The following is a 26,154-nucleotide window of genomic DNA, read 5'->3' as shown; positions in this document are numbered from 1 at the left end:
CCGAATAGGCTGTGTGCATAATAGTTTTGAGTGCATCATTTTTAAAGTGCAGCATAATTTAAATACAACTGTGGCGTTATACTGGCGTTACACTGAAGTGAAACAGAAGGACAGAAGCAACAACTGAGAAAACCAAAGACTGCTTTGAGTGAGTTCAATTTATTCTCACAACATTCTACTCCTGGCTGCTTAATCTGGCTACTCAACCATAATATAATTTTTACATCTGCAAACAACTTTTACTATCACTGTTAATGCTTGTATTTGCACTGTCAGTTTTGAAAATGACCAGCTGTACCTCTAATGACCTCACCTCTCCTGCTCTTCCATTGATTTTAGGTGTCCCCCATCATTTTATTCTTGGCCCTCTTCTCTATCTCTATACGTCCTCTCTGGGTGAGCTTATTTGCTCACTCGGCTTCCACTATCACATCTATGCTGATAACACTGAAATCTACCGCTCCTTTCCTGATCTCTCTCCCTCTATCCTCACTCATATCTCCAACTGTCTCTCTGCTGTCTACTCTTGGATGACCAAGCTCTTTTTTAGACTTAAAATACCAAGGACTAAGCTGACCTCTTCCGACCCTCCTTCATAAAACCCGACCATCTCTCATCCTAACCTACTGTTTATGCCCACTTCTTCCCCTTCTGTGTCACCCCTGTCTGTCTAACCCTCCCCTTTAGAATCTAAGCTCTCATGAGCAGGGCCCTCTCTCCTCATGTGCCTTTCTTAGAATATATAAACCTCTGCCACCCTGATGCTTGCTTCAGTGTCCTGTCCCCTGATGCAACTATCCGTATTAACCATGTACTTGTCCTAAACTGTCTTGTGCTGTAATTCGGTATGTGTTTTTGCTAATAACTATGCTCTGTAAAGCGCTGCGAAATATGTATGCGCTATATAAGAAACTGTTAATAAATAAATAAATAAATAAATAATTAAGCATTAGTATCCAATATAATGGCATTCTGTGGGAGTACATAATAAATAATCAGTACACTATGCTGCAGGGAGGCTCTGGGAACATTCTTTGTCTGCCCTGTTTAAAGTGAAAGCAAAGCACAAGGTTATGGGATACATGTTTCAGGCCCTGGAGGAAGATAAACTGGAGAAGTTGCCTGTATTATCTGGACCGCTCGGAGAGAGGGCATCGGCGGCTGTGTGACATCACATGCAACCACTTTGCTCCGAAACATGGCCGGTCTGTGCCTGACTTAACTAGGCTGCACATACCTAGTCTGGGGCAGCCGGTGATGTGTGAGCACTTCGCTGCATAGCAAATTGCTTGCACTAAATCAATGTGCCCACAAAAGTGATCGGGAGGGATGCGGTGAGCAGGGTAGTTTTGAACTGTGCAGCCATACCTCCCAACATAACCCTTTTCAAGATGGACACATTGCGCTATTCCTGGACTTTCCTCTTAAAGTATAATTATTATCACCTGTGGTGAACCACCTTTGTTACTAGAAAACCTGTTCAACACAATGCAAAATGCAGATAGGGACTATCTACACTACAGTCCGGGACTCAATGGCAGGTGTGATTCCCCTATGTGAATTTTGAACAGTCCCACCTCGCTGGGTTTTTACAGCGAGGTGGAAACAGCGGGTGCGGCTGCCACAACGGCGAGGCTTGTGGCTAAATGCAGCGGGCTCCCTGCATTAGTCAGGAACCTCGCCGTCTGGGGAAACCTCGCCGTTTGAGGAATCCTCGCCGTCCTCTGACAGAAAGGATTCCCCCAGAATGTTGAATAGGGTGAGCGGTTGGTGCGGGGGTTAAACGGCGAGGATGGATTGTTTTCGGCGATCCTCCCCGAAAACAAGTCATCCGCGCCATAAAAACCCCCTCGCCAGCCACAGTGATTACCCATACTAAAGTGTCTGAGGCCATAAAGGATCTGTGCAGTAACACATGCCTAATGTAGACTACTTGCTGGGGATAGTGCCATTCATTAATTAACAGTTTCTTATATAGCACAGTAAATTCCAGTGCGCATTACCATGCAGTGGAGTGTGACACAATTGCCAGCAGAACTGCATAAACAAGCTCTTAGGGTGGTGTCAGATGCAGGCTTTCAGCGCCAGTGTGTTTCCAGCTAAAAAAGAGCTACATTTCATAGCGCTTGATTGCTCCCGTGCTGATAGACTGGAGTGAAGGGAGAACTCTCCTCCTAGTCACATGGCAGTGATTAAGCCCTGAAGAGTCTGCATTGTAATGTCTTCTGACAGTAATCGCTCCCCTTCACTTACATGTGTCAGCACAGGAGTGATCGAGCGATATGAAAGTTCTAGCTGGGAAAACCCTAGCGTTGAAAGGACCCATCTGACATCTATAGTCAAGTATAAAAAAGAATGAGCTGATTGTTGCTGTGGTTTACAACACATCTAAACCATGAAATGAAATGCATTTTAAACTTCTCTTTTGTAGCGTGGTTTTGAGTCTGTAGCTCCCCGTTAATAGCAACATGTTATCACAAATGCACTGCATGAGCTTGCACGGGGGACAATGTGGAGTTGCACGCAAGTCCGTTTGGTGGCTCTTGCAGTTTGTAGCACTCTGTCATAGACATTCGCATGCATTTACAGGCAATTTGTACATATGGCAGTCTTATTTACCACTTACCAGGGTGCGGTTATGCACAGCTAAGCAAAGTCAAGTGCTCAGGCTGGATTCTGCCATTTAAGTAAAAGGGGATTATATAGAATAGACTTCATTTTCATATATTCAATAGAATACAAAGAAACAAAGTGTGTTTGTATCAGAGATATTTTGCTGAAATGTTATTGGTTGGCCAAACCAAACATTTATAATACAGAACCATTTTCAATGACGGTTGCTGCTTACTGGAGTCAGACGATAAAGAATATATTTAACTTCCCTGCACATTTATATGTACACCAGTACTCATATATTTCCCTTCATTTGATCTATGTGTAGTTAAGCTGGGTACACACTTTACAATGTGCAAATGATAAGATATCGGATTGTAGTGTGCATGCAAAACAGCATAAAATTATTTTTTCCGCAATCTCCTTATTTATTTATTAGCAGTTTCTTATATAGCGCACACAGATTCCGCAGCGCTTTACAGAGAATATTTGAACATTCACATCAGTCCCTGCCCCTGGGGAGCTTACAGTCTATATTCCCAATGGTGGGGATTAAACCCATGACCTCAGCGCTGTGAGGCAGTAATGCTAACCATTACACCATCCGTACTGCCCTTGCAACTTGACTGACAGAAAGCCAATCTGGGGGTGGTAGCCAGCTGTTTTCCGGGAGTGGCAGAAAAAGGCATGTGGGCCCACTCGTCTTCAGGGCTCTGTGATGCCAGCTCCGGCCTCGATCAGCCTGTCTCTGCCACAGAGTTGTGGATGGGTCAGGGAGCCTGATTCTGGTTGGCTGGGTAAGTAGTGAAAATTGCTACTTACCAAGCGCTGAGACGCCTGCCTGGCCAAATGCCATCCCCCCTCCCACCGCTGCCGAATCCCCTTGGTACATATTCCTTTGCATGCGGCCGTTAGCAGTAGAAATCATTCGATGGTCGGCATTTATCGAATGATTTCTCTTGCCTTCGGAAATAAAAGTCAGTCTGAACTTGCTGAAGAGGGGGCAGGTGCTGACTTTCTGTTATGTCAGCTGCCTGTCCCCCTGGTGGGCATCGCCATGGGAATGCCCAGCCTTTTCATGGGGACGCCCATAAAACACTGGGAGTTCACAAGGCCCTGCCCTGTCCGCCACCCGGCCCTCCCTCCCTGCAACGTATATGGCCCAGCGAGTGTGTAACTCGTAGAAGCGCATGCGCAGCAATGTGCATGTGCAAACCCTGACCTTCGGGGCTGGGGACAAATTCGGATCACACTGAATGATCCTGAATCGGCCCCAGAGTTACGCACTCTTGCACAGACTGGGAAAATCGTTCCATGGTGAGTGAGTTGAGTATGGATTTGCAGCTGGAGGGATGTTGGCGGTATTTTTGCCCGGCGGCTCCACAGCGGGCAGATGCCTAAGTACTGCATGCGAGGATGCATGTAATACCTTGTATAAGTGTACGGGGGCCTTAAACTGTCCTTTCCTCCCCACATTCAATCGGTCTCAAAATAATGCTACATAAATCGAAAAAACATATCCAAAATAGAACATACTGTATCTTACAGTTACAAAATTCTTATCCATGCTCTCATCATCTCCCGCATTGATTATTAACATTGTCTCCTTGCTGGTCTTACCTAAAATAGACTCTCACCATTAGGGGTCATTTCATGTCAGTTCAATCACGGGGGTCCACCACCCATCTCAGATTTTTACAAAAATGTTTTAGTCAAGACAACTATTTCTGCCAAATAAAACTGTCTGACAATTAGTTTATCAAATATTGATTTTTCAATTTATTAAACTATTTACTTATGACAGGTTCTTTATCCAGTTTATTAGAAGTATCATGGGTGCTTATTTAGGGATCACCATGAAGTCTGGACCCCTAAGGCGACTTTTCCTCCTGAATCCAACAAATCCAAACAAAATGACTTGATCTGTCTTAAACTGAGATAACAATCACATTATTTTTCTTGTTTGGAACCTTTTATATTATAGCAGTGTGTAATTTTCCTTAAAGTGTCAGCAGTAAATATATACTGCCTTCCAGTACTTCCTTGGATAGTAGGCACTTCCATTACACAGAGGACATAAAAAAAACGGAACAACACGTTTACACACACATTGGTTTTGTTTCATGAAGTGTACCAGCAAATCTTATTCCTCCTCATTACATTGAATAATATACCGAATGTAGCAGATGTTATGGTACACTGCTGCTATTAATGTTCTAGGTTACAGATTAGTTTTGTCTGCGTTTGTGACTGTGGTTATAGTGACACTAACTCTGTTTTATGCTGTCTTTATATCGTCTGGTGACAACCGATATAGGTGTAGCTCATCATTACTAATAGGCCGAAATCTATGAGTATGTGTTCCTGTCACAGTCTTTTCTATTATTAGATGGCTATGTAGTTTGGTTTTATAGTCTTGTATTTAATTTTGCAACATGTAGAAAAACTTTATCTCAACGAGATATAAAATTTCCATTTGCCCAGTTATACAGGCCCAAAGGTGTCCAGATGGGGTGTGGTATGTTTCACCGACAGTCGGGATCCCGACAGTCATTATCCCGACGTCGGGATCCTGAGTGGCCGGAGTCAGACAGCGTGGCCAGCGCAACAAAGCCCCTTACGGAAAATAGCCGACGGTCGTCGGTAACCGTCGGTGTTTTAACAGTCGGGATCCCGACATCGGGTTAATGACTGTCGGGATCCCGACTGTCGGGACCCCGTCCGGCACCCGTCCAGATGTGATGGATTTACACTGCATACAGACTGATGTGGATGGCTAGACTTCAATGCTGTCACACGGACTCTTAAGGGGGCAGATTTATTAAGCCTGGAGAAGAGATAAATTGTAGATTATGTGAAAGGAGATAAAGCACCAGCCACAGTTCATTGGCTGGTGCTTTATCTCCTTTCACTTTATCTCCAGTTTACTGTATCTCTTCCCAAGGCTTAATACATCTGCCCCAAAGTGAGATGTGGCAAAAAAATCCATTATGCTTGAATGTTGAATTCATCCTTATGGAAGCATACGTTCAAAAGGTTTTTGCAATTGGTTATTTTTCAGGGCAAATGGTTGTCTTCTACTGGCATAGGTATTCACCCTGTGACTTTGCTGTATGCAGATGCATTATCCATTCGAGAGCACTACAAATAACGTCATGGCATTGTTCCACAATACCAGTGATTGTAATCAATTTACTTTGGTCAGTGTGGACCCACTGATTTTAAACAATTGTGTCCTCATCATCCATGTCACTATCATGAAAAAGTTTTTCAACTATTTTCTGAAGCGCTTTCAGACATGGGCATTTGTCATCTCAATAAAGCATATATGTTCTTGACATAAAAAAAGGCTTATAACTACAAATGGCGCCAGATAAGGTGAATACTGATCACAACCAAACTATATGGTGCAGGGGTGATAAATGATACAATGTTATACTTCCATAATATGAAGCTCCATCTGATTTTCACCTCTAATTAACAGTTTCCTCTGGTGAATGGAATGCTCCCCTATATGAAAGATAAAAAGGCTTATAATAGTGAAGCCAGTTTTTAATATACACATACACATGCAATGAACAATAAAAAACACAGTAAAAGAATCCTAAAAGTGCTCCAGACAGCAGGATGCAAAAGGTACAATTACCAAAAAATGTATTTTTTATTGTTCATTGCATGTGTATGTGTATATTAAAAACTGGCTTCACTATTATAAGCCTTTTTATCTTTCATATAGGGGAGCATTCCATTCACCAGAGGAAACTGTTAATTAGAGGTGAAAATCAGATGGAGCTTCATATTATGGAAGTATATCACCCCTGCACCATATAGTTTGGTTGTGATCAGTATTCACCTTATCTGGCGCCATTTGTAGTTATAAGCCTTGTTTTTATGTCTATGTACCAGTTTTGAAAGATTTTGGGATTTTGGGGGAAATTTACTAAAGGAAATTTGTAAAAAAATCGGTGTATTTGTATCCAGAAATACACTTATTTTTGACATTTACTATCCCGAAAATACGGCAATTCGTGTTCGTATTGATAGTACATCAATACGAATACGAATTGCCGTATTTTCGAGATAGTAAATGTCAAAAATAAGTGTATTTCTGGATACAAATACACCTATTTTTTACAAATTTCCTTTAGTAAATGTCCCCCTTTCTTTCTGCCTGAGCGCAGAACCGTAGGTTAACATTTGCTTCTTTCCATACATGTTTTTGAGACTAAGGGGGGTATTCAATGTCATTTGAGCTCCCGCAGCCATCTCTCGACGGGGGAGATGGCTGCGGGGCCCTATTCAATGCTGTCTTCCCCGACAGCATTGAACAGGGGTTCTGCGCAGAACGAGCCCGACATCACAAGCTGTCGGGCTCGTTCTGCCGAGAAAAGCCGGAAATAGGCGAGCTCCCGGCTGGAGCACGTCTATTTCCGTCCTCAGCTCGCGGCCATGCCCCCTTCTCACCGCTCGGCGGCCAGGACATTAAATCCCGACTGCCGAGCTCCAGATGAGCAAAACGAGAACGGGACAGGGGCACGGCTGTCGCGCTAGCTCGACAGCCGTGCCCCTGACATTGAATACCCCCCAAATGAACAAACAAGGATTTCAGGTCTTTGTAGTCCATCTTTAGTGGACTACAGCAGCAACCAATAATTTAAAGTGTTAGCAAACACACTACCTTTTGACTGTCTGTAAATACCCTGTTTGTTGTATCACTGTCTCCTTTTGTAAAGCGCAACGGAATATGCTGCACTATATAAGAAACTGTTAATAAATAATAAATAAACACACAGAGAATGCATACCTCTTACAGCAACACTAACACACCATGTACAGTAGGTCATAAGGAAACAGCCTCATACTGGCCCAGTAGGGGACCGGGGGATTCACCGGTAAGCCCTGGTGTTTTTGAACCCACTTACTTTTTGGGTTAGGCTGGGCCTTAGGAAAACTTTTATTGCCCGCCGTGCAGACAGTAGCAGATGACTGATTCGGCGGCTGTAAGATGTTTTTGATATCTCTGCCAGGTCAGTCAATGATGACTGTCCGGCAGTGATAACAAAAGCATCTTGCAGCTGCCGGGTCACTCATCTGCTACTGACTGCTCAGTGGCTGCAGGCTGGGGGGGGGGGGGAAGAGGAGTTGTGATTGGGCGTGTGAGAAGACTTTGTGACACGTCATGACGTCATACGCCACCCTCCTCCTCTCCAGTGGCACCTTCCCCTCCCATTCCAATACTAAGAACAAAATAATGTTATTGTTGACTCATCTTCAGTTATGGACTCAGCTTATGTTAAAGTTTTTAAATGTCATGGTTTCTTGTGTTAATTATGTATGCGCTACAACAGTAATCGAACATCAACTTGATGATTGTTATATCTCCGCTATAGAACAGAGTACCATGCTAATTTTTTTTTCCGGATGGTAATGTATGCCTTTGTTAAGCACCTAAAAAAATTGGGATATCTAATGTTTATTTAACCTAGCGGTTTTAATTTTGTAAGAAAAACATGCATTTTTGACATAACGCAAAATGTGAGACAGATAAGGTAATTTGGTTTGGAGTTTTAGATTTGGGAGGAAAAGTAACCAGAGGGGTCCAAATTTCATAGTGATCCTTTACTCAACATCCGTGATTCCACATGTGATCCCAAAGCTGGAAAAATGACCACATTTTTTACTTGAATTCATAAAACAAATGTGAGCGACGCTGGAATTTTAGCCTATATTTTGCATATCTCTCACAGAGATGTTGACATTTTTACCAATTTTTCTCTTGCAGAGATGCTGGCACTCAAAGGGTTACATATATATATATATATCTATATATAACTGTCCAAGCTCCAAACTTCAGTCTATCAGCACTTGTACCAAGCAAGGACTGTGCTTGGAAAGACGGAAAAGTAGCTTTTGCTAAAGAAGCGTTGGCAGGATTTAACCACGTCTGAATTTGCCAGAGGTGCCGGATGCCAGCCGAACTCTGATTTTTTTTTTTTAAAGTGGCAATAATTTACAATACAAATTATGGTACTTATGTAGTATCTGGGCGCCCGATTTTTTGATTGTATGCCTTAAGTTAAGGCATACAATCAGATGCGATGCGATGCGATATCGCATCGCATACGACCATTGCATGCGATGCGATGACCCGATTTTTCCATAGGATTCAATGTTAAAATGGACTGAGTCCATTTTAACATGGAATTCAATGGGAAAAAGGGGTCCTTTTCATACCCCTACTATCCAAGTGGGCATGGAGTTGGATATAAACCTGTGGCGAGTGTAGCTAGCCACCGAGCCCGAAGCGTGGCGAGCGTAGCGAGCCCCGCGAGGGGCCACAGAATACCGTCCGCTCGCCACGCTTCGGGCTCGGTGGCTCGCTACGCTCGCCACAGGTTTATATCCAACTCCATGCCCACTTGGATAGTAGGGGTATGAAAAGGACCCCTTTTTCCCATTGAATTCTATGTTAACCCCTTCCCGACATATGACGTACATTTACGTCATATGTCGGTTGAGGGGGAATCAAGCCAGCTCACGGAGTGAGCTGGCTTGAAAGAGAGCAGGTAATGGCTGTATATTACAGCCAGGTCCCTGCTCTCACGGCCACGAGCGGCGAGTTCGCCGATCGTGGCCGTTTAACCCTTTAAGCACCGCGGGCAAAGCGACCGCAGTGCTTAAATAGCTGATCGGAGGGGGGGCGCCCCCCTCCGGCGCCGATCGGGGCCCCCGCAGCGAGATCGGAGGGTGCCGATCGGTTGCCATGGTAGCCAGGGGTCTAATGTAGACCCCTGTGCTGGCCATGTCTGCATACCGATCATATCCTGCCTGAGGCAGGATGTAATAGGAAGTGCATAAAATCACTACGTTCAGCCATAGAGCTCTATGGCTGAACCTAGTACAGGCGATCGCGCCCCCTAGTGGTCAAGTACACTAGGGGGCCTTGTAGTAAAAGTAAAAAAAAAAAAAAAAAATAAGTTTAAAAATAAAAAAAAAATAAAAAAATATTAAAAGTTCAAATCACCCCCCTTTCCCCATTTCACAAATAAAAATAAATAAAAAATAAAAAAAATAAACATATTTGGTATCGCCGCGTTCCTAAAAGTCCGATCTATTAAAATATAACATTAGTTATCCCGCACGGTTAAAGGCGTAAACGGAAAATAATTCCAAACGCCAAAACTACGTTTTTTTGGTCGCATCGCGTACCCCAAAAAAAATAACTAAAAGAGATCAGAAAGTCGCCCATATCCCATAATTAAATTAATTAAAAAGTACACTTCAGCCCGCAAAAAATGAGCCCTCACCCAGGTCCGTAGGTGGAAAAATAAAAAAGTTATAAGCCGCAGAACATGGCGACGCAACGCAAATTAGAAAAACCGTAAAAGTTGCGATTTTTTTTTTTAGTGGTAAAACATAACGAAAACTATATAAGTTTGGTATCACCAGAATCGTAACGACCCATAAAATAAAGATAACCCATCATTTTAAACGAACTATGAACTCCAAAAAAACCGTAACCAGCGCAAAATTGTGGAATGGCGTTTTTTTTTTTTTTTTACCCCACATTGAATTATTTCCTGATTCCCCAGAATATTATACGGTATAGTAAATGGTACCATTACAAAGTACAACTTGTCCCGCAAAAAAAAAAAGCACTCATGTGTCTATATAGCCAGAAAATTAAAAAAGTTACGCTTATTTGAACGCAAGGAGGAAAAAAAAAAAAAAATTAACATAAAAGGCAATGTCGGGAAGGGGTTAAAATGGACTCAGACCATTTTAACATTGAATCCTATGGAAAAATCGGGTCCATCGCATCGCATCCGATTTGGTCGCATGCGATGTGCCCGATCCGACCCGATTTCTAAATCGGGCGCCCAGATACTACATAAGTACCCAAATTATTTACAAGGCAAGGTACTTGTTTCCTAGAACGGCGCCCATCGCGGGCATTGCATGTACATCGCATGCCATTATTATGGCATGCGATGCGACCGATGCGATGTCCGCGATTTTACATAGAAATGCATGGTAAAATGTAAATCGCGTCAGTCGCATCGCATGCGGCCCAAAAAATCGCATTCGATGCAACCGACACGATTACCGATTTTACATAGGGAACAATGTTAAATGGCCCAGTTGACCCGATTTCACATAGGGAACAATGTTAAATGGCCCACAGACCCCAAATAGCCACCCTGAAGTGTGAAATGGCCCCCCCAATTGTTAACGCCACCCCACGATCAACGTCAACCCGAAGCGTGGCGAGCGCAGCGAGCCCGCGAGGGGTGGCGGTACGCGTCCTCCGACCTTTTCATACCCCCACTATCCACGTCGGCGTGTAGTTGAGAATAGAAAGTGTGGCAAACGCAGCGAGCCACGGAGCCCGAAGTGTGGTGAGCGCAGCGAGCCCCGCGAGGGGACGCGGACACCTGTGAAGCCCGCGAGGGGACGCGTATAGCTGTGAAGGTATCCACGTCCCCTCGCGGGGCTCGCTGTGCTCGTGACGCTTTGGGCTCGGTGGCTCGCTGCGCTCGCCACGCTTTCTATTTTCAACTCCATGCCGACGTGGATAGTGGGGGTATGAAAAGGTCGGAGGACGCGTACCGCTGCGCTCGCCACACTTCGGGTTGACGTTGATCGTGGGGTGGCGTTAACAATTGGGGGGGCCAGTTCACACTTCAGGGTGGCTATTTGGGGTCTGTGGGCCATTTAACATTGTTCCCTATGTGAAATCGGGTCAATTGGGCCATTTAACATTGTTCCCTATGTAAAATCGCGATAATCGCGTCGGTCGCATCGCATGCGATTTTTTTGGCCGCATGCGATGCGACCGACGCGATTTTTTTCCTTGCGATGCCTAAGATCAATATCGTGGGCGCCGTTCTAGGAAACAAGTACCCAAGGCAAAAACACATCCCAGTCCGGCTGCCATTCTTCCCCTCCAGACAACTCGGACGCCATTACATCCCGCCGATGGTATACTGTATGCAATGTTTTGTCATTTTGCTAATAATAAAAATATTTAAACTGACACATACTCTTAAAAAAAGCTTAATCTATTCCTTGTGGATAGTTCTAGAAGGTAGGGATGGCCATCACTGTATTTATCAATGATACCATTGAATCTGTAATGACAATTGGCAAAAAAATATACCAAATACACAAAACACGACCATCAGTGCTTCTGCACCTTCGGTGGCAGGAAACCACCTGGTTAATCTCCAATTGATGGCAGCTGTATTCACTTCAGGTATACCCCATTGATTATTTGGAAATATTGATGGCCATCCCTAACAGAAGATTGTGTTTTCATAAGGGAACAAAATCTGCCACACTAATTAAACAGTTAAAACTAAGTCACACACATGTAAAAAAGACTTAATCATTAGATTTTATAATATGCCCAGATTGGCACACAATTCTGCCATAGATGGACAGCACATGGAGGTAACTATACCATTACTGTTAAATATCGGACTACAGTTGCCGATATTTAATATTCTCCATGGAAACATCTAATTTGAAGTGAAAATGGTAGCATAGAAGCAAAGGAATGGGGAGTACAGATCTAAGCACACACAATATCACATATTAGGAAGGGTACAGGCATAGGTACATAAAAGCCTAAGCTTTGTTCTATCCATATTGCTTTTACACCAAAATCCCAGATCCGACCCTGTATTTGGAACATGGTTTCAATCAGGGTCAGATCCGGGATTCACCACATTTACACGTGTGCAGTGTCTTGAAGGCAGAGAAATCCTCTGACTGGGACCCCCGCAGCCCATACATCATGCTAGGGGCAAGCCCAGCACTTGGGAAAGCTGCTGCTAGGCTGCCCCAAGCCTCTGTCAGTTTAGTGAATGGACACCGCATACAGACATCCATCCACCTGCCTCGTCCCAACCACCGGACTAACCAAAGGACGCTGCGGTCAGAAGGTATTGGCTCTCCCATTGATGTAAACGAGTCCTGGGTTGGATTACTGGGTTACCTATTAACACTGCAACTTAACATGGGTCTCAACTGTGTTCAACACACATTTCCCGAGTTGGATTGCTGGGTCTTTGGTTATTACTAAGAGGGCCATTTACACTGAGGCCCAGCTCAGGTGGACCCGGCAATAACCTGAGAAATTACAATCATCCACAAAATGCTAACTACAATGGAAGATGACATACTAAAGCGGGGAGCACTGCTGAGCGATCCTGGGGCAGTAAGGACCCCCCAATGAAGGGGTCACCCCCTCCAGAAGTTTCCTGCCCACGCTGAAGCGTGGGGCTGTCCCCGTTACTCCTGGGCTGTGGGTACTGGGCTGAGAAATGTGTGTGTGTCTATTTATTAACTATTGGGTTCTGCTGTGGAACTATGAGCCCAGCAAGCCTGGTCTGCATACTGGGACTTGAGAGCCACAAGTCCCAGCATGCGGCCCATTAGTGGGCTTGCTGGGACTCTTAGTTCCACAGCAGTACCAATAGTTAATAAATAGACACACACACCAGAAAAATAATCCTTTATTACATTCAGAGCCCATCCATACTGATACTTAGCAGAATACTAAAATAATAATATTTTTAATACGATCGCTTAGTAAATTAGGAATCACCATTCTTTTGAATGGTGATTCCTATTCATATTCATATTCTGTCAATGGCATATGCATGTGCCATGAATACGAGTACAAATTGTTGTACAGTTTTTTTTTGGCATAGTAAATGCCAAAAATATGAATACGCCTAAAATATTCGTATTTTGTAATGCGAATACAAATTTTTTAGGCGTATTTGCCTTAGTAAATATCCCCATAGTATTAAAAAGATGAAACGTTCTACAAAAAAATAACAAATAATTAAATTATATGTGTGTCAACAAATGATCCCTACCACCAGAGCCTCATAGCAACCAGCAAAACTAAGGCCCTTATTCTGATCGGTGCGGCCGGATCCGAATATGCGGCCAGGACCGTGCGTGCGAAACCCCGCCTTCCGTACGGATCGCCAACTCCGTCCGTACGCGGTAAGAAGCTGGCCGAACGGACCGCACGTGTATTTTTCATGGATTACGCCTCCTCCATCTCAGGGAACCTCCCCCATCATTCGATGGTCGCAGACCATCGAATGCAGGACCGAATGGTCCACCAGCTCCCGCAACCTCAGACCACACGGACATTTTTCCGTGCAAAAGCAGGGATCTGGGCGGGCAGCTGACATCCGGCGATGTCATATGTCCGCCCCCTACACGTGCGTCACGGCAGCATTACCATGCGTACGCCCAGCGTTTGCATGGGAACGCCCATGAAACGCGGGGCGTATGCATATGGTAATGAGCCCAAATAGCCTTTCACGCCCCTCTCCACCCCCTGTTCGGAGTGTTCACATTTCATGCGGGATTTGGCCGTACGCCCCGCTCGCACATGCGCAGAGACACCTCTGCACATGCGCAGACACAAAACATCGGCGGACCGAACGCACGCGGATATTACCGCACCAACCAGAATAAGGGCCTAAGTTACCCATTGAGGGCACATTTTCCATTAGCGTCATGCATTCATGCAAAAATAAATGAAAAACCAGCAGAAAACATGCTGTCCCATAACTACAAAAAGGCACATTCACCCATATTTTACCCATCCGCTCCTGCTCTAACTAATTCTTTTCACCAAGATTTGTTTACCTGGATGCTTTGCAGCATATGAAGATGTACAGAGAAGGCACATCAGAGTACTGATATGTGCCAAACACATGCACATGTAAAGCACTCATCTCATTCATAAAAGCTGACCTGCCCAGAACACTGGACCACTAGTAGTGTATAGAACTGTGTATTTAGACAGGTAACAGCTGCTATATTAAGTATCTAACAGTGAATTTGGACAATGGCATCAGTCTTCTACACAATGGACATGTAAGTCTACATGTGTGTTTTCATATGGTTGCCTGGAGCTGTCACTTGTTGCCTGGCAGTCCTGCTCTAGGCCCAGGGCTAAATAAATTGATAAGCATAGTATAACCAAGTTTGGTATACATGTCATAAAGGCAATTGGAGTTAATAAAATCCCAATTAGTCAGCACTTGATGGGGCCCATTTTACTTCTAGCTGCTGGGTTTCCTCCAGGTACTGCAGTTTCCCCCCCACAATCCAAAAATATGCTGGTAGGTTAATTGGCTTCAAACAAACATTACTTGTTGTGTGTGTACTGGTGGTAGATAACATAGAGTGTAAACTCCACTGGGGCTGGGACTTGTGAATGGCCAAATATTCTTTGTAGAATATGTGTGCTCTATATAAATAACTAGTAATACAGGTTGAGTATCCCGTATCCAAAATGCTCGGGACCAGGAGAATTTTGGATAACGGATTATTCCGTATTTCGGAATATTTTAATATTTCAATGATGTATTTTGAAGTATCTTGCATGTATGCTGTATAAACACATAATATACACACAAATATATTTTATTACCACATAAAATACACACAAATATATTTTAATTGTTCAAAAAACAAGGTTTCAAAACGTGAAACAAAATGTGTGTACTATCTCAGCACTGAATTTGAATGCCAAGCAATCATTGTCTTGCACATATATAGTGCCAGTTACATATCATGTCCCCAGTGATGCTGTTACAGATGTCCCCAGTGAGTTTTTAGCAAAAAAAAAAAAAATTTTCACTTTCTGGAATGTCCGTATTTCGGAATAATTCGGATAACGGATATTCGGATACGGGATACTCGACCTGTAGTAATAATGATGATCTTTGCCTCTTCCCACCCCAGTTCCATCTCTTTGATCACAAGGATCAATGCATCTGAGTTGCATGCACCTAACCGTAGCCCGAGTAGCTCATTTTCTGGGCATGTGCAGACTGGCATTCACCTAGGTGCATCACCCCAATGTTATCATATTATGCCTACCCAACTACACAGTGTCCACAGAAATCATTGTTAACAGTTCACATAGCTGTCCATATGAGGATATTGTCACAGTAGATTATATTGTGCATTTGACCACATTATGTTCTATTAGGAAAGCACTTCATAGCCTTGCATTGACATCCGAAAATACATGTTCTCCTTTGTTCCAGCTGCTTTCATAAATATTTAGTGAATATCATAAATTTAAAAAGACAATTCATAAAGATCTATAAGGCAATACTTGAAGACATTTATTAATGTGCAAAAATGATTCATTAATCCCACGTCTCCCATAACGAAATCTAATCTACATATTTAACAATAAATAAACGACAACAATATAAGCCACTTTCAGAATAGATTTTAAAATCATAAATAGATCTAATGAAGTTTAGCTTACCTGCATAGAGCTTCTGCATCAAAACATCGTGTCTGCCTATGATCGATAATGATAATTTCATGATGTTTATCTAAAAAGCTTTCCAGGGCAGATTCTGGTGTCTTGGCAATGTTAGACTTAAAGCCTGCTTTCTCACACGCATTACAGAATCCATTACTCTGGCTATCTTCTTTGGCAAATACTAAAAGTACCTAATTAACAGAAATGAGAGAGAGAGAGAGAGAGAGAGAGAGAGAGAGAGAGAGAGAGAGAGAGAGAGAGAGAAGGAAAAGAGGATGACTAAAATGTTTCAATTGCATTTATCTGAAATAATATTTTCAGCTTGTAAATAATTTATCAGAAAGCCACAAAACAGTAAGTACTGCATGTTGTTATCACTCTTAATTTTTTTGTTTTTCTTGTTTTGACAGAAAGCCCCAGAAATTGAATTTCTAAGTTCACTGTGTGTTAAAAAGTACTGTAAATTATAAGCTCATTTGACAGCGCGCAAATATATTCCAGAGGCAGCTAAAAGAGAGAAGAGGGCACACGTGCAAGCTTTGTGCGGGGGCCTGTGCTCAATGACAGTTCAGTAGGCTCTTATGTGCTTCTGCTTATACACAGAACTCTAAGAACATGGCTTCAGCACCTTGTTTCTACGGAACTTCTCTGTTGCACTCTGCACCATTTTCCCTGTGATTTTTACTGCTCAGCAGCATCAGGCCACTTGGTAATGCAGGATTCTGGAGACAAATACAAACCGTGCAACCATTATACCTACACCATTGTTCCCTACTAGAGATTGGCAAACAGTCGTGTTTTTTGGTTCAAATTTTTTTGTTTTGTTTTGGCTTGTTTTTGCAAAATTAGCCTAAGGTTTTTTGTTTGAAAGTTGGATTTAAAATTTGAATCTCGGGGGGGGGTTGGAGTTAATAAAAATTGATAAAAAACAGCTAAAATTATGTAATTTTTGTAATCCAAAACCTGAAATTCGGATTTAAAATCCAAATTTGAACCGTGGGAAGTTCTGAACTGGGAATTGTTTTGGTTTAGATACGCAAAATTTGGGTGGGTTTGGATATCTAAAGAATTGAAGGTACTTGTGTACTAGCACGGTGCCCATCACATCGCAGACCATAAGGCATGCGATGGTATTTGATGCGATGCTATACAATTTTAAATTGTATACCATCGAATAGTATGGCATTGTATGCCATTCTATCGCATATACAATGGTATGCGATTTAAAATTGTATAAGCACCCTAATGGGGGCTTACAATGTTAAATGCACCCCCACGCCACCCCCACTATGAACGTGAACCCGAAGCATGGCAAGCGCAGCGAGCCCGCGAGGGGCGGCGGTACGCGTCCTACGACCTTTTCATACCCCCACTATCCACGTCGGCGTGGAGTTGAGCCCGAAGCGTGACGAGCGCAGCTAGCCTCGCGAGGGGACGCGGAATACATGTAAATTAAGATGCATCCCCTCGCTGCTCTCGCCACACTTCGGGCTATATGCTAGTACACAAGTACCGAATTGAATTGCACATCTGTGCTTTATAATATGGTTTGGCATAACATTGGCATCAAGAACATGCAGATAAACTAAAATACATACTAAAATGTGTACCTTAAAACACCTTAAACTCTTTGTATTAGATTTATTATTATATAGACAGAGGGTCACGTGCTTGATATAAAACATCCTACGTAATGTATTAACCACGTCACTGTGAAGCTGGATACACATTAGACCAGGGGACAGGGAACTTTTTTACCTTTTACCCCATAATATATTTGGATATGCTGAGGTTACCCCCTTGATTTGAAAGTAAGGAAATCATATAATTGTAATACACACTGTACCCCAAGAAATTGATTATATACCCTGATAGTACGGTACACAGCCTGGCAGCTATGGATGATGATGATGAGTACCATATATGGCTGCGTGTGGTACAAAATTTGTACCACACACCGCCATACATAGTAATCATCATCATCCTCATCAATGGCTGCCAGGCTGTGAGTGGTATAGCCATTGATAATGTGACATCCAGGCAACTATTAGTGTCAGTATGTCAAGATGATATAGTGACAGTCTGTGCAAATTTTTTTCCATAGCCTAGAGATGTGTATACCGTGACAGGAGCCTATAACCAGGCAAATAAACTTGGTGCGCAGCGGCAGTACAGACTGGGTGCTGCCGAGATGGCGCAGCAACTAGTCGACTATACTGAAGAAGCGGGCGGACTTGGAGGCGGGGCCTGGGGCATCACACATGGAAGCATGTTATACACAAAGGTCTGACACACTGCACTGTGTCAGGTCCTTGTACACTACATTTACTGTAACACACACAGCCGAGCATGCATAAAGAATCTTTATATAGATTCTATATGAAATTAAATGAAATTCCTGGGGGTAATGGATTGTCGTGCTGCCTAGACACAGCCAGGCATGCATATAAATACATATCCTATATATTGTAAGCTTGAGAGCAGGGCCCTCCTACCTTTTGACTGTCTGTAAATACCCTGTTTGTTGTATCACTGTCTCCTTTTGTAAAGTGCAACGGAATATGCTGCAGTATATAAGAAACTGTTAATAAATAAATAAATAAATAAATAAATAATGCATGCCTGGCTGTTTCTCGGCAGCGCGACTGACCCTTACCCCCAGAAATTTAATTTTTACTCCATTTGGGGTAATTTACCCCTGTTCCCTGATCACTGCATTAAACTAGGTGAAAACCCCTGGACAAACGCTAAATGCATACACACCGTGGCCACAACCAGGAGCATGCTACCGCTGGCGATATTCTCAGATTGAGCTGCATGAACAACTAACCTAAAAACACTGTGATCAACTCACGGCAATAGTTTGTACACACTGGATGTTGTGAGAGATTTCAAAGCAGAACGCAAGGGAAAGCTGTCCACTCCATCGCTCATCTGCTGGTAATACCAGCAGATGAGTGGCCAGGTCAGTGATCAGTAGCGCACGCAGGGGGGGTTTCCGAGTACCCAGAACCCCCCCTTCCCCAGGAGTCTAAGGGCCTGAGGCTGAAAGCTGAGGGTCCCCTCTTTCCATGAGTACAAGAATTTTTAAAATCGGACCTTGGGAACCGGAGATATCTGACTTCAAAGCAGTGGTCCCCATCCAAGCATGTTAATTGCTCTTCCCAGTCAGATCTTTCAGGTTCTTTCTGACAGAGTTTTTCTGAGGGTATATTCCAAAAGCTGGGACTCTCCCCTTTTGATGGACACTAGTAGCTTGTCTCTACTGTTCCCACAACCATAGATATCAGCCTTCCAGCAGCTGGTTACTGCTCCAGCTCCACACACCTGGTATGTAGTTTTATATACTCGTTGGCAGATTGCTCTGCCTTCTGAACTCCGATCCCCTACTCCCCAATACCATTTGGTAGGTGGGATTCTCTAGTTTTTAATTCCATTAAAATCTAAGAAATCTATTTCCGGAAACTGGTGATATCTGCAGTCAAGCAAGTTGTCCTCCCACCAGAAAATTATGAATAATAAGCCCACTCCACTATACACCCCTCCTCTGCGTATTAAAGATCCTCTACCACCCCGGAAGTTATGTATCAGGGCCCCTTCATTCAGCCCAATGCTCCCTTCTCCCACCTCATCTCCCACCATCTGTGCAGTAAAGGGGTAATTAGTGGAAATTACTGATCCAGGCCCTACATGCTGAGCGGTTGATATAATACCCCCTACCACCCGCGGGACATCAAAGCATATACTGGGTCACCTAAGTGTCCATCTCCATGCTTTGCTCCGCCCCTCTGGAAACCCCCTTCTGAAAATCCTGCGTTTGCCCCTGGTGATAATGCGGGAGCGTGCATCAGAGCTCACCGCTTATTGCTGCCCCGCACACACTGGACGGCTTTCGAGCTGAAAGCAGCTCAAACAAGTAAACTGAGCAGCTATCAGCTCAAAGTCGCCCAGTGTGTATGGGCCTTTAGACTGATTATAATTTCCATTTAACTTTCAGTTTCAGTTATATCTGGATTCAAATTTGATCTCAAGATAGTTCCATATGTAATTATTTTTATACTATTGACCTTGTTTCCACATCAGCTGCCACCCAACTACTCCCCTCTCTGTACAGAACAACCTCATATCTTACTCCAGAAGCGAGGAACATAAACCTCCACCAAGAACTTGTCACTTTCTATCACACTTATTTTTGTTTATGTTCTACCATTTAATTTAATGCAATATACCGTATAGTATACTCAGCAAGTACAGTTAACATGTGCATTAATTGCAATGGTTATGTGGAAGTTTGTAAAGCAACATTACCACTTACTCCTGACATTTTCACTGAACAACCGGTTCCTTAGTATATTGCCAGGGAAATGTTTTCCCAGTACTAGTCCATTGCTGATAGAGCATCTACTGTATAAATCATTCATGCTCATCGCTTTAAAATGGACAGTGGTGTAAGCCACAGATTATTGTTTTTACACCTATCATTACTGCCTCACAAGGTTGAGGTCATGGATCCGATCCCCACCATGACCCTAACTGTGCAGAGTTTGTATATTCTCTCTGTGCTTCCATGAGTTTCCTTCCAGTGTAGCAGTTTCCTCCCACAATTCAAAAATATACGGGTATGTTAATTGGTTACTGACCCACTGTGTGAAAAAGGGGACAATGGCTTAAAGGGGAGTCATTGGGGGAAATTTATTAAAATGGGAGTTCTATTTCACATAGGATGTTGCTATGGGCAACCAATCAATCACCATCTATTATCTTCTAGAAGGTGCTAAATAAATAAGTAGATTCTGATTGGTTGCCCATAGCAACATCCCATGTGAAATAGAACCTCCATCTTAGTAGATTTCCCCCATTATATCGTATGATGGTGCAGGACAGGCATATCATGCTGCTTCATGGGGTACAGGGTATGAGCAAGCTTCTGGTGCCGTATGCACTAATACAATCTGTTTCTGACAAAATATTTATATTAACGTTACGAGGTGGCAACAGCATATTTAGGGGGGGATTTATGCAGAATATGCTGAGTCCTGCCAATCCATTGTATACGTGTCATCTGATGTGGTGGTGGTTGGGTGTTCGGGATCAGCTCTGCAAGCACTGTAGGAGCGTGTGTGCCCCCAATGTTTGCCACTATACATGTGAGTGTATGGCAAGTTTTCAATTTTAGGGGTGGTGGAGTAAGGAGAACAAACCAAATAGCAGTCTGTATATATATATATATATATATATATATATATATATATATATATATATATGACAAAGTGCAGGTGGGTGGGTCAGAGTGCCTCTATGGTCTGTCCAGTAAACCTCTGCTTTCTAAACGGGTATACGGTCGCTAAGTCAACAAGAGGAACGTCGACATGCAGTGAGTCAACCTATGAAGGTCAACTTGCATGAAGGTCGACATGTGATTAGGTTGACAGGGTCATTAGGCCGACACATGCATTAGGTTGACATGGGCTAGGTCGGCAGTCAAAAAAGGTCGACATGTTTTTCACTTTTTTTTTTGAGCCGGCATGTGCCAACAGGTGTTATTTCATGCCCTACCATCCCACTAGGGCGTGGTGGGATAATAAAATAGTGTGCCTGAAGCATGGTCAGCACAGCAAACCATGTGATGGGATTCGATGCACTTTTTTAGTGTCGACATTCAGGTTAAAAAATTTTTTTAAAACTCCATGTCAACCTTTTGATTGTCGACCTAGTGCACCTTATGACCCTGTCGACCTAACCTCACGTTGACCTTCATGCATGCAGACCTTCAGTGGTCGACCTACTGCATGTCGACACTCCTCTTGTTGACCCTATGACCCACACCCAATCTAAACCATGTATACATGCAGCCAGAGTAACACTGATGTATAATAATATAAATGGGCAAGACATGCTACACATGCCAGAGCTCTGATGCAACAACATGTTTAGGGCTTGAAATCTCAGAGTGAGTGATTATGGAATGACTGTGTACGTGTACCGTACGCATCGCGTATGTGCGGGGCCCAAGTAACCACAGCAGTTGTGTATGGCTTGTAAATGCTTAGCAGGCTGGAGCTTGACTGACTAGAAGTCAGTGTTTGGGGGTGGTTACTTGCCGTTTTCCGGGTGTGTCCAAAAAAACTTATGGGTGCCCAAGCATTTCAATGAAGGGTCTGTGATGTCAGCGCTTGCCTTGATCAGCCTGTATCTGTCGCAGAGCTGTGGAGGGGCCAGACTTAAGGGCCCCATACATCAGCAATTAATTGTGACAATTTTCAGATATGGAGATGATTGCCACAATAAATTTTAGATGTGTGAGCTCCCCCTTTTGGCAATCCCAATCAAAATCGCCAATCGATTGCTTAATCAGATTTTTAAACATGCTTAATAATCTGGTATTATCTGCGGATCTTTTTTATGTTTGTGGGCATTCACAATTCGTCTTCATCTATTTACATTATGAACAGCTGAAATGACAATCGATTGGGCAATTTCCAGATATGAAGATGCAATCTTTAGATGGAAAAATCTGCCGATCACTGAAGTAAATCTGTAATGTGTGGGCAAAGTCAGATAGATTGTAAAATCCATTTATCTGGCCAATAAATCCCTGTATCTGGAAATCCATAAATTGTGATTGCTGATGTATGGGGCCCATTACATTTGCAGACTGGGAAAATCCTTTGATGGTTCAGGAATTGCTTATGGATTTGTGATTGGATTGCGAATAGTGATCCATTCACAATTCTCTCACCAGTTTATACAGGGCGGGTTTTCTTTCTGTCTGGGCGTCAGATATCTACTCGCAGTCATCTGAAAATTTGCAGAGCTGTGATCAGGTCTGAATCAGGCTTTTTGGAGCACAGCAAAAATAAGATTTGATAAATGAGATAAAGGGGTGGGTAGGGCTCATGGTCGCCATTTTAACACCGGAATTGCATTTGGAGTCAGCATGAGCTTTAAAAGGCAGAGTTTGGTTTCCATCCCATCGTTTTTCATCTTTATGAACCCCTGGCTGTAAAGCCAGACATGCCCCTTGTACCACTTACGGAGCTAGGTCTGGTCATCATAAATGCAGATAAGACTTCCAGTAAACAAAACTGTTACTAAAGTCACATTATTGTACCTGAAGTTGATCTTGGAGGAGTCTCATTGGACCAAACTGCACTTCTGTTACAGCTGCCTATGAGAAAAACAAACAAACAACAATATATTTTATATTATAAAGCCGTATAAACCTATAATGCCAAATACAATAAAAAAAAATCATGCAGAGGCAAATAGTAGAATGCTCTGTGCATGTACAAACCAAAGACACATTTTGAGTAAACACTGAGCAGTGACTGGAAGTCGCCATTTAGAAGCCACTGTCACCAGCTGCTGCTGCTGGTTTGTTCTCCGTGTATCCTTATATCTATCTAAATTTTTTTTAAATGATATCATTTAGCGCTAGTTTGAATAAACGGTAAATTAATTTCCTAACAAAATACCATACATGTATCTCATTAAAGTGTATCCTAATAACCTTCCTCTAAAACAGGGCTGGGCAACACCGGCCCTCCAGATGTTAGTTAACTACACATCCCAGCATGCCTTGCATCAGTTTCAGCATGGCCACATAGCAAAACTAATGCAAAGCATCCTGGGATGTGTAGTTCACTAACATCTGGAGGGCCGGTGTTGCCCAGCCCTGCTCTAAAAGGATTGTGGAAAGTACTTTAAATTCAGCAACCTTGTTCTGATATATAAATGGCAGGCGAGCTGACAGTTCACTATAATGGAACCAGGGTCTTGTAATGAACAACAAGCAGCTAGTGTTATAGTACATAAGGATAACTCTGATGGTTACTGGAGATGTATAGGAACAGAGAGAAAATACAATCTGAAAGAATGAAATAATGGGGCTCACAAGTTATTATTAAGCCCCGTAATCACACACTTAGTGGGATATTTTCCAAGATGGGAGTTCTATTTCACATGGGATGTTTCTCTGTGCAACCAATCAGTATCTAATTCTTATTTATTGAGCACCTTCTAGAAGATAATAGTATCTGATTGGTTGCCCGTAGCAACAGAAGTCAGTCAACAGCTACCTATCATTTTATAGGATTCACTAGATAAATGTTTTCTCAAAGTGGATTGGTTGCTACAGGCAACTTCTCCACTGGTTCATTTGTAAACTCTATTCACTGCTTGATACATCAACCCGAGTTTATTGTAAATATGTTTAAAGTGCAGCACTCGGCACGCTATTTTATTCTCCCACCATGCCCTAGTGGATGGTAGGGCATGAAATGCTGCCTGTTGGCACATGTCGGCTAAAAAAACTGTGAAAAACCCCATGTTGACCTTTTGACTGTTGACCTAGACAATGTCGACCTAATGCTTGTGTCGACCTAATGACCTGTCGAAATATCCCCATGATGACCCAATGCTTGTCGACCAACATACTGCAGACTAAATGACCGTATCCCGATCTGCCACCTATCGCATTCTTGTCCAGACACACTAGTGTTTGGTGCATGTGTTCTGCAGATACGGTTACATTACAGTATGGGAAGGCAAGCTTATGTATATATGCATTATCTGACATGATCAGCTATCTATATATTTGATATGCTTCTTGCCAGGTTAACAATTCCCTAACATGATCTACCGTTGCTTACTGTGTGCTTCTTCTTAACTCCGTGTGGGATCTCTTCTCTATTATAATACATAGAATAATAAAAGAATATCATAGCGGCTAACCTCCTGCATTCTGCAGGAGACTCCCTGAAATAACAGCATTATTATGGCACCCTCATTAGTCTAGCAATCTCCCTCATTTCACGGTTGCATTTTTTGGGAAAAAGGAATGAGAGACAGATACATTTACATTGAATCCTCAGCACCATTTCCCAGCACTTTACCAAGTATAGTATCTCTTACTAACTGCTTTGGGGCTCATCTACAATTGGATATAAGTCATTTTACAAGATTCCTCTCAGATGTAGCAGTACACACCCACGATTCTAGGTGCCTCGTTCACAATCTCTTTTCACAATCTCTTCATATATGATACTAGACACGTCCTTTTGGAGGAGCATGACAAGCCCCCTCAATGTGGCGCTTTGCAAAATTCTACTACCAACTATAATCTCCCTGAAACTAGTTTTCAAAAGTAGGCAAGTATGAAGAATATGCACTAGTATTGGGGGAAAGCAATAGGTTATTTATTTTTATCTAGAGGTCTCTTTTAGATACAATACACCAAACTCTGTTTTAAATACAGTCTCACTGGCGTTAAAAGCACATTGTACAGCCGACTGTGGAGTTCTGTGCTCAAGCTCCAAATCTGTCTCTTGCCCTGGTCTGGGCTCGTCTTGCTGTTTGCCTGCCAGTGTTTTCCAATCAATTCTATGTCCTATTTTAGTTTATGCTGGTATCTGCTCTTTGCTGTGCCACCTTATTTGACCATCTCAGGCTACTGACCTGTAGGCACTCAGCAGCACAGCACGAGTCCCCTAGCTGGTACCTAGAAGCGGCTGCAGAATATACCTGGTATCAATAACCTTGAGTGGTCTGTGCTAAGCACTAGTAAACTGATCTGCTCTCCTCACTTGTGTCCCTGACAAATATATTGCTGCATTTACAGAATAAGCGCAAGCGAAAGTAGTAAAACGCAACTAAAAATGTGCATCCTATTTGGGAATAAACAGCACTTTAAGCCAGCTGCTGGGACAATGTTTGTTACTGTCCAACAACCTATAAAATTAAACATTTATCATTTACATTTGACCTTGGCTCCAGCAAAACTCCGAAATGATGATAGCCACTGTATGTTTAGTCTCCTGTAGAAATTACTTACTGTAGTCATGCTGACAAGATTACATTTCATGGAGATATGAAAACAAAGGTGCTTTCACTTCATATATTATCATCTGCATACAATTCACACACCAAAAATGCCATATATATATATATATATATATATATACACACACACATACTGTATATGCACACACACACACAGAATGAAATATTCTTATTAAATACTTTACATAGTTTAATGTGCTGACAATTTGGAGTCACACTCAAAATTAAAGTGGAAAACCACGCTGATCCAACTTTGATGTAATGTTCTTAAAACAAGTCAAAATGAGTCCCAGTGGTGTGTATGACCTCCCTACAACGCCTGGGCATGCTCCTGATGAGGTGGCAGATGGTCTCCTGAGGGATCTCCTCCCAGACCTCAA

At 42.8% G+C, this 26,154-nt stretch overlaps 1 protein-coding gene across 3 annotated transcripts in view; it reads right to left on the bottom strand.

Moving 5' to 3' along the window:
- Positions 1-26,154, bottom strand: part of PDE8A (phosphodiesterase 8A) — a 271,484-nt gene that overhangs the window by 83,080 nt on the left and 162,250 nt on the right. For all 3 annotated transcript variants that reach the window (XM_083183993.1, XM_083183991.1, XM_083183992.1), the window contains exons 2-3: positions 23,046-23,102; positions 15,935-16,125 (exon numbers count right to left, since the gene is read on the bottom strand). In XM_083183993.1, the coding sequence (XP_083040119.1) occupies positions 15,935-16,125; positions 23,046-23,102 (248 nt within the window). The remainder of the gene's footprint in view (positions 1-15,934; positions 16,126-23,045; positions 23,103-26,154) is intronic.

The sequence above is a fragment of the Crinia signifera genome, chromosome 4 (assembly GCF_055691185.1).
Source record: "Crinia signifera chromosome 4, ASM5569118v1, whole genome shotgun sequence".
NCBI lineage: Eukaryota > Metazoa > Chordata > Amphibia > Anura > Myobatrachidae > Crinia > Crinia signifera.
The sequence above is the reverse complement of the archived record's forward strand: the minus strand, read 5'-3'. Positions and strand labels throughout refer to the sequence as shown.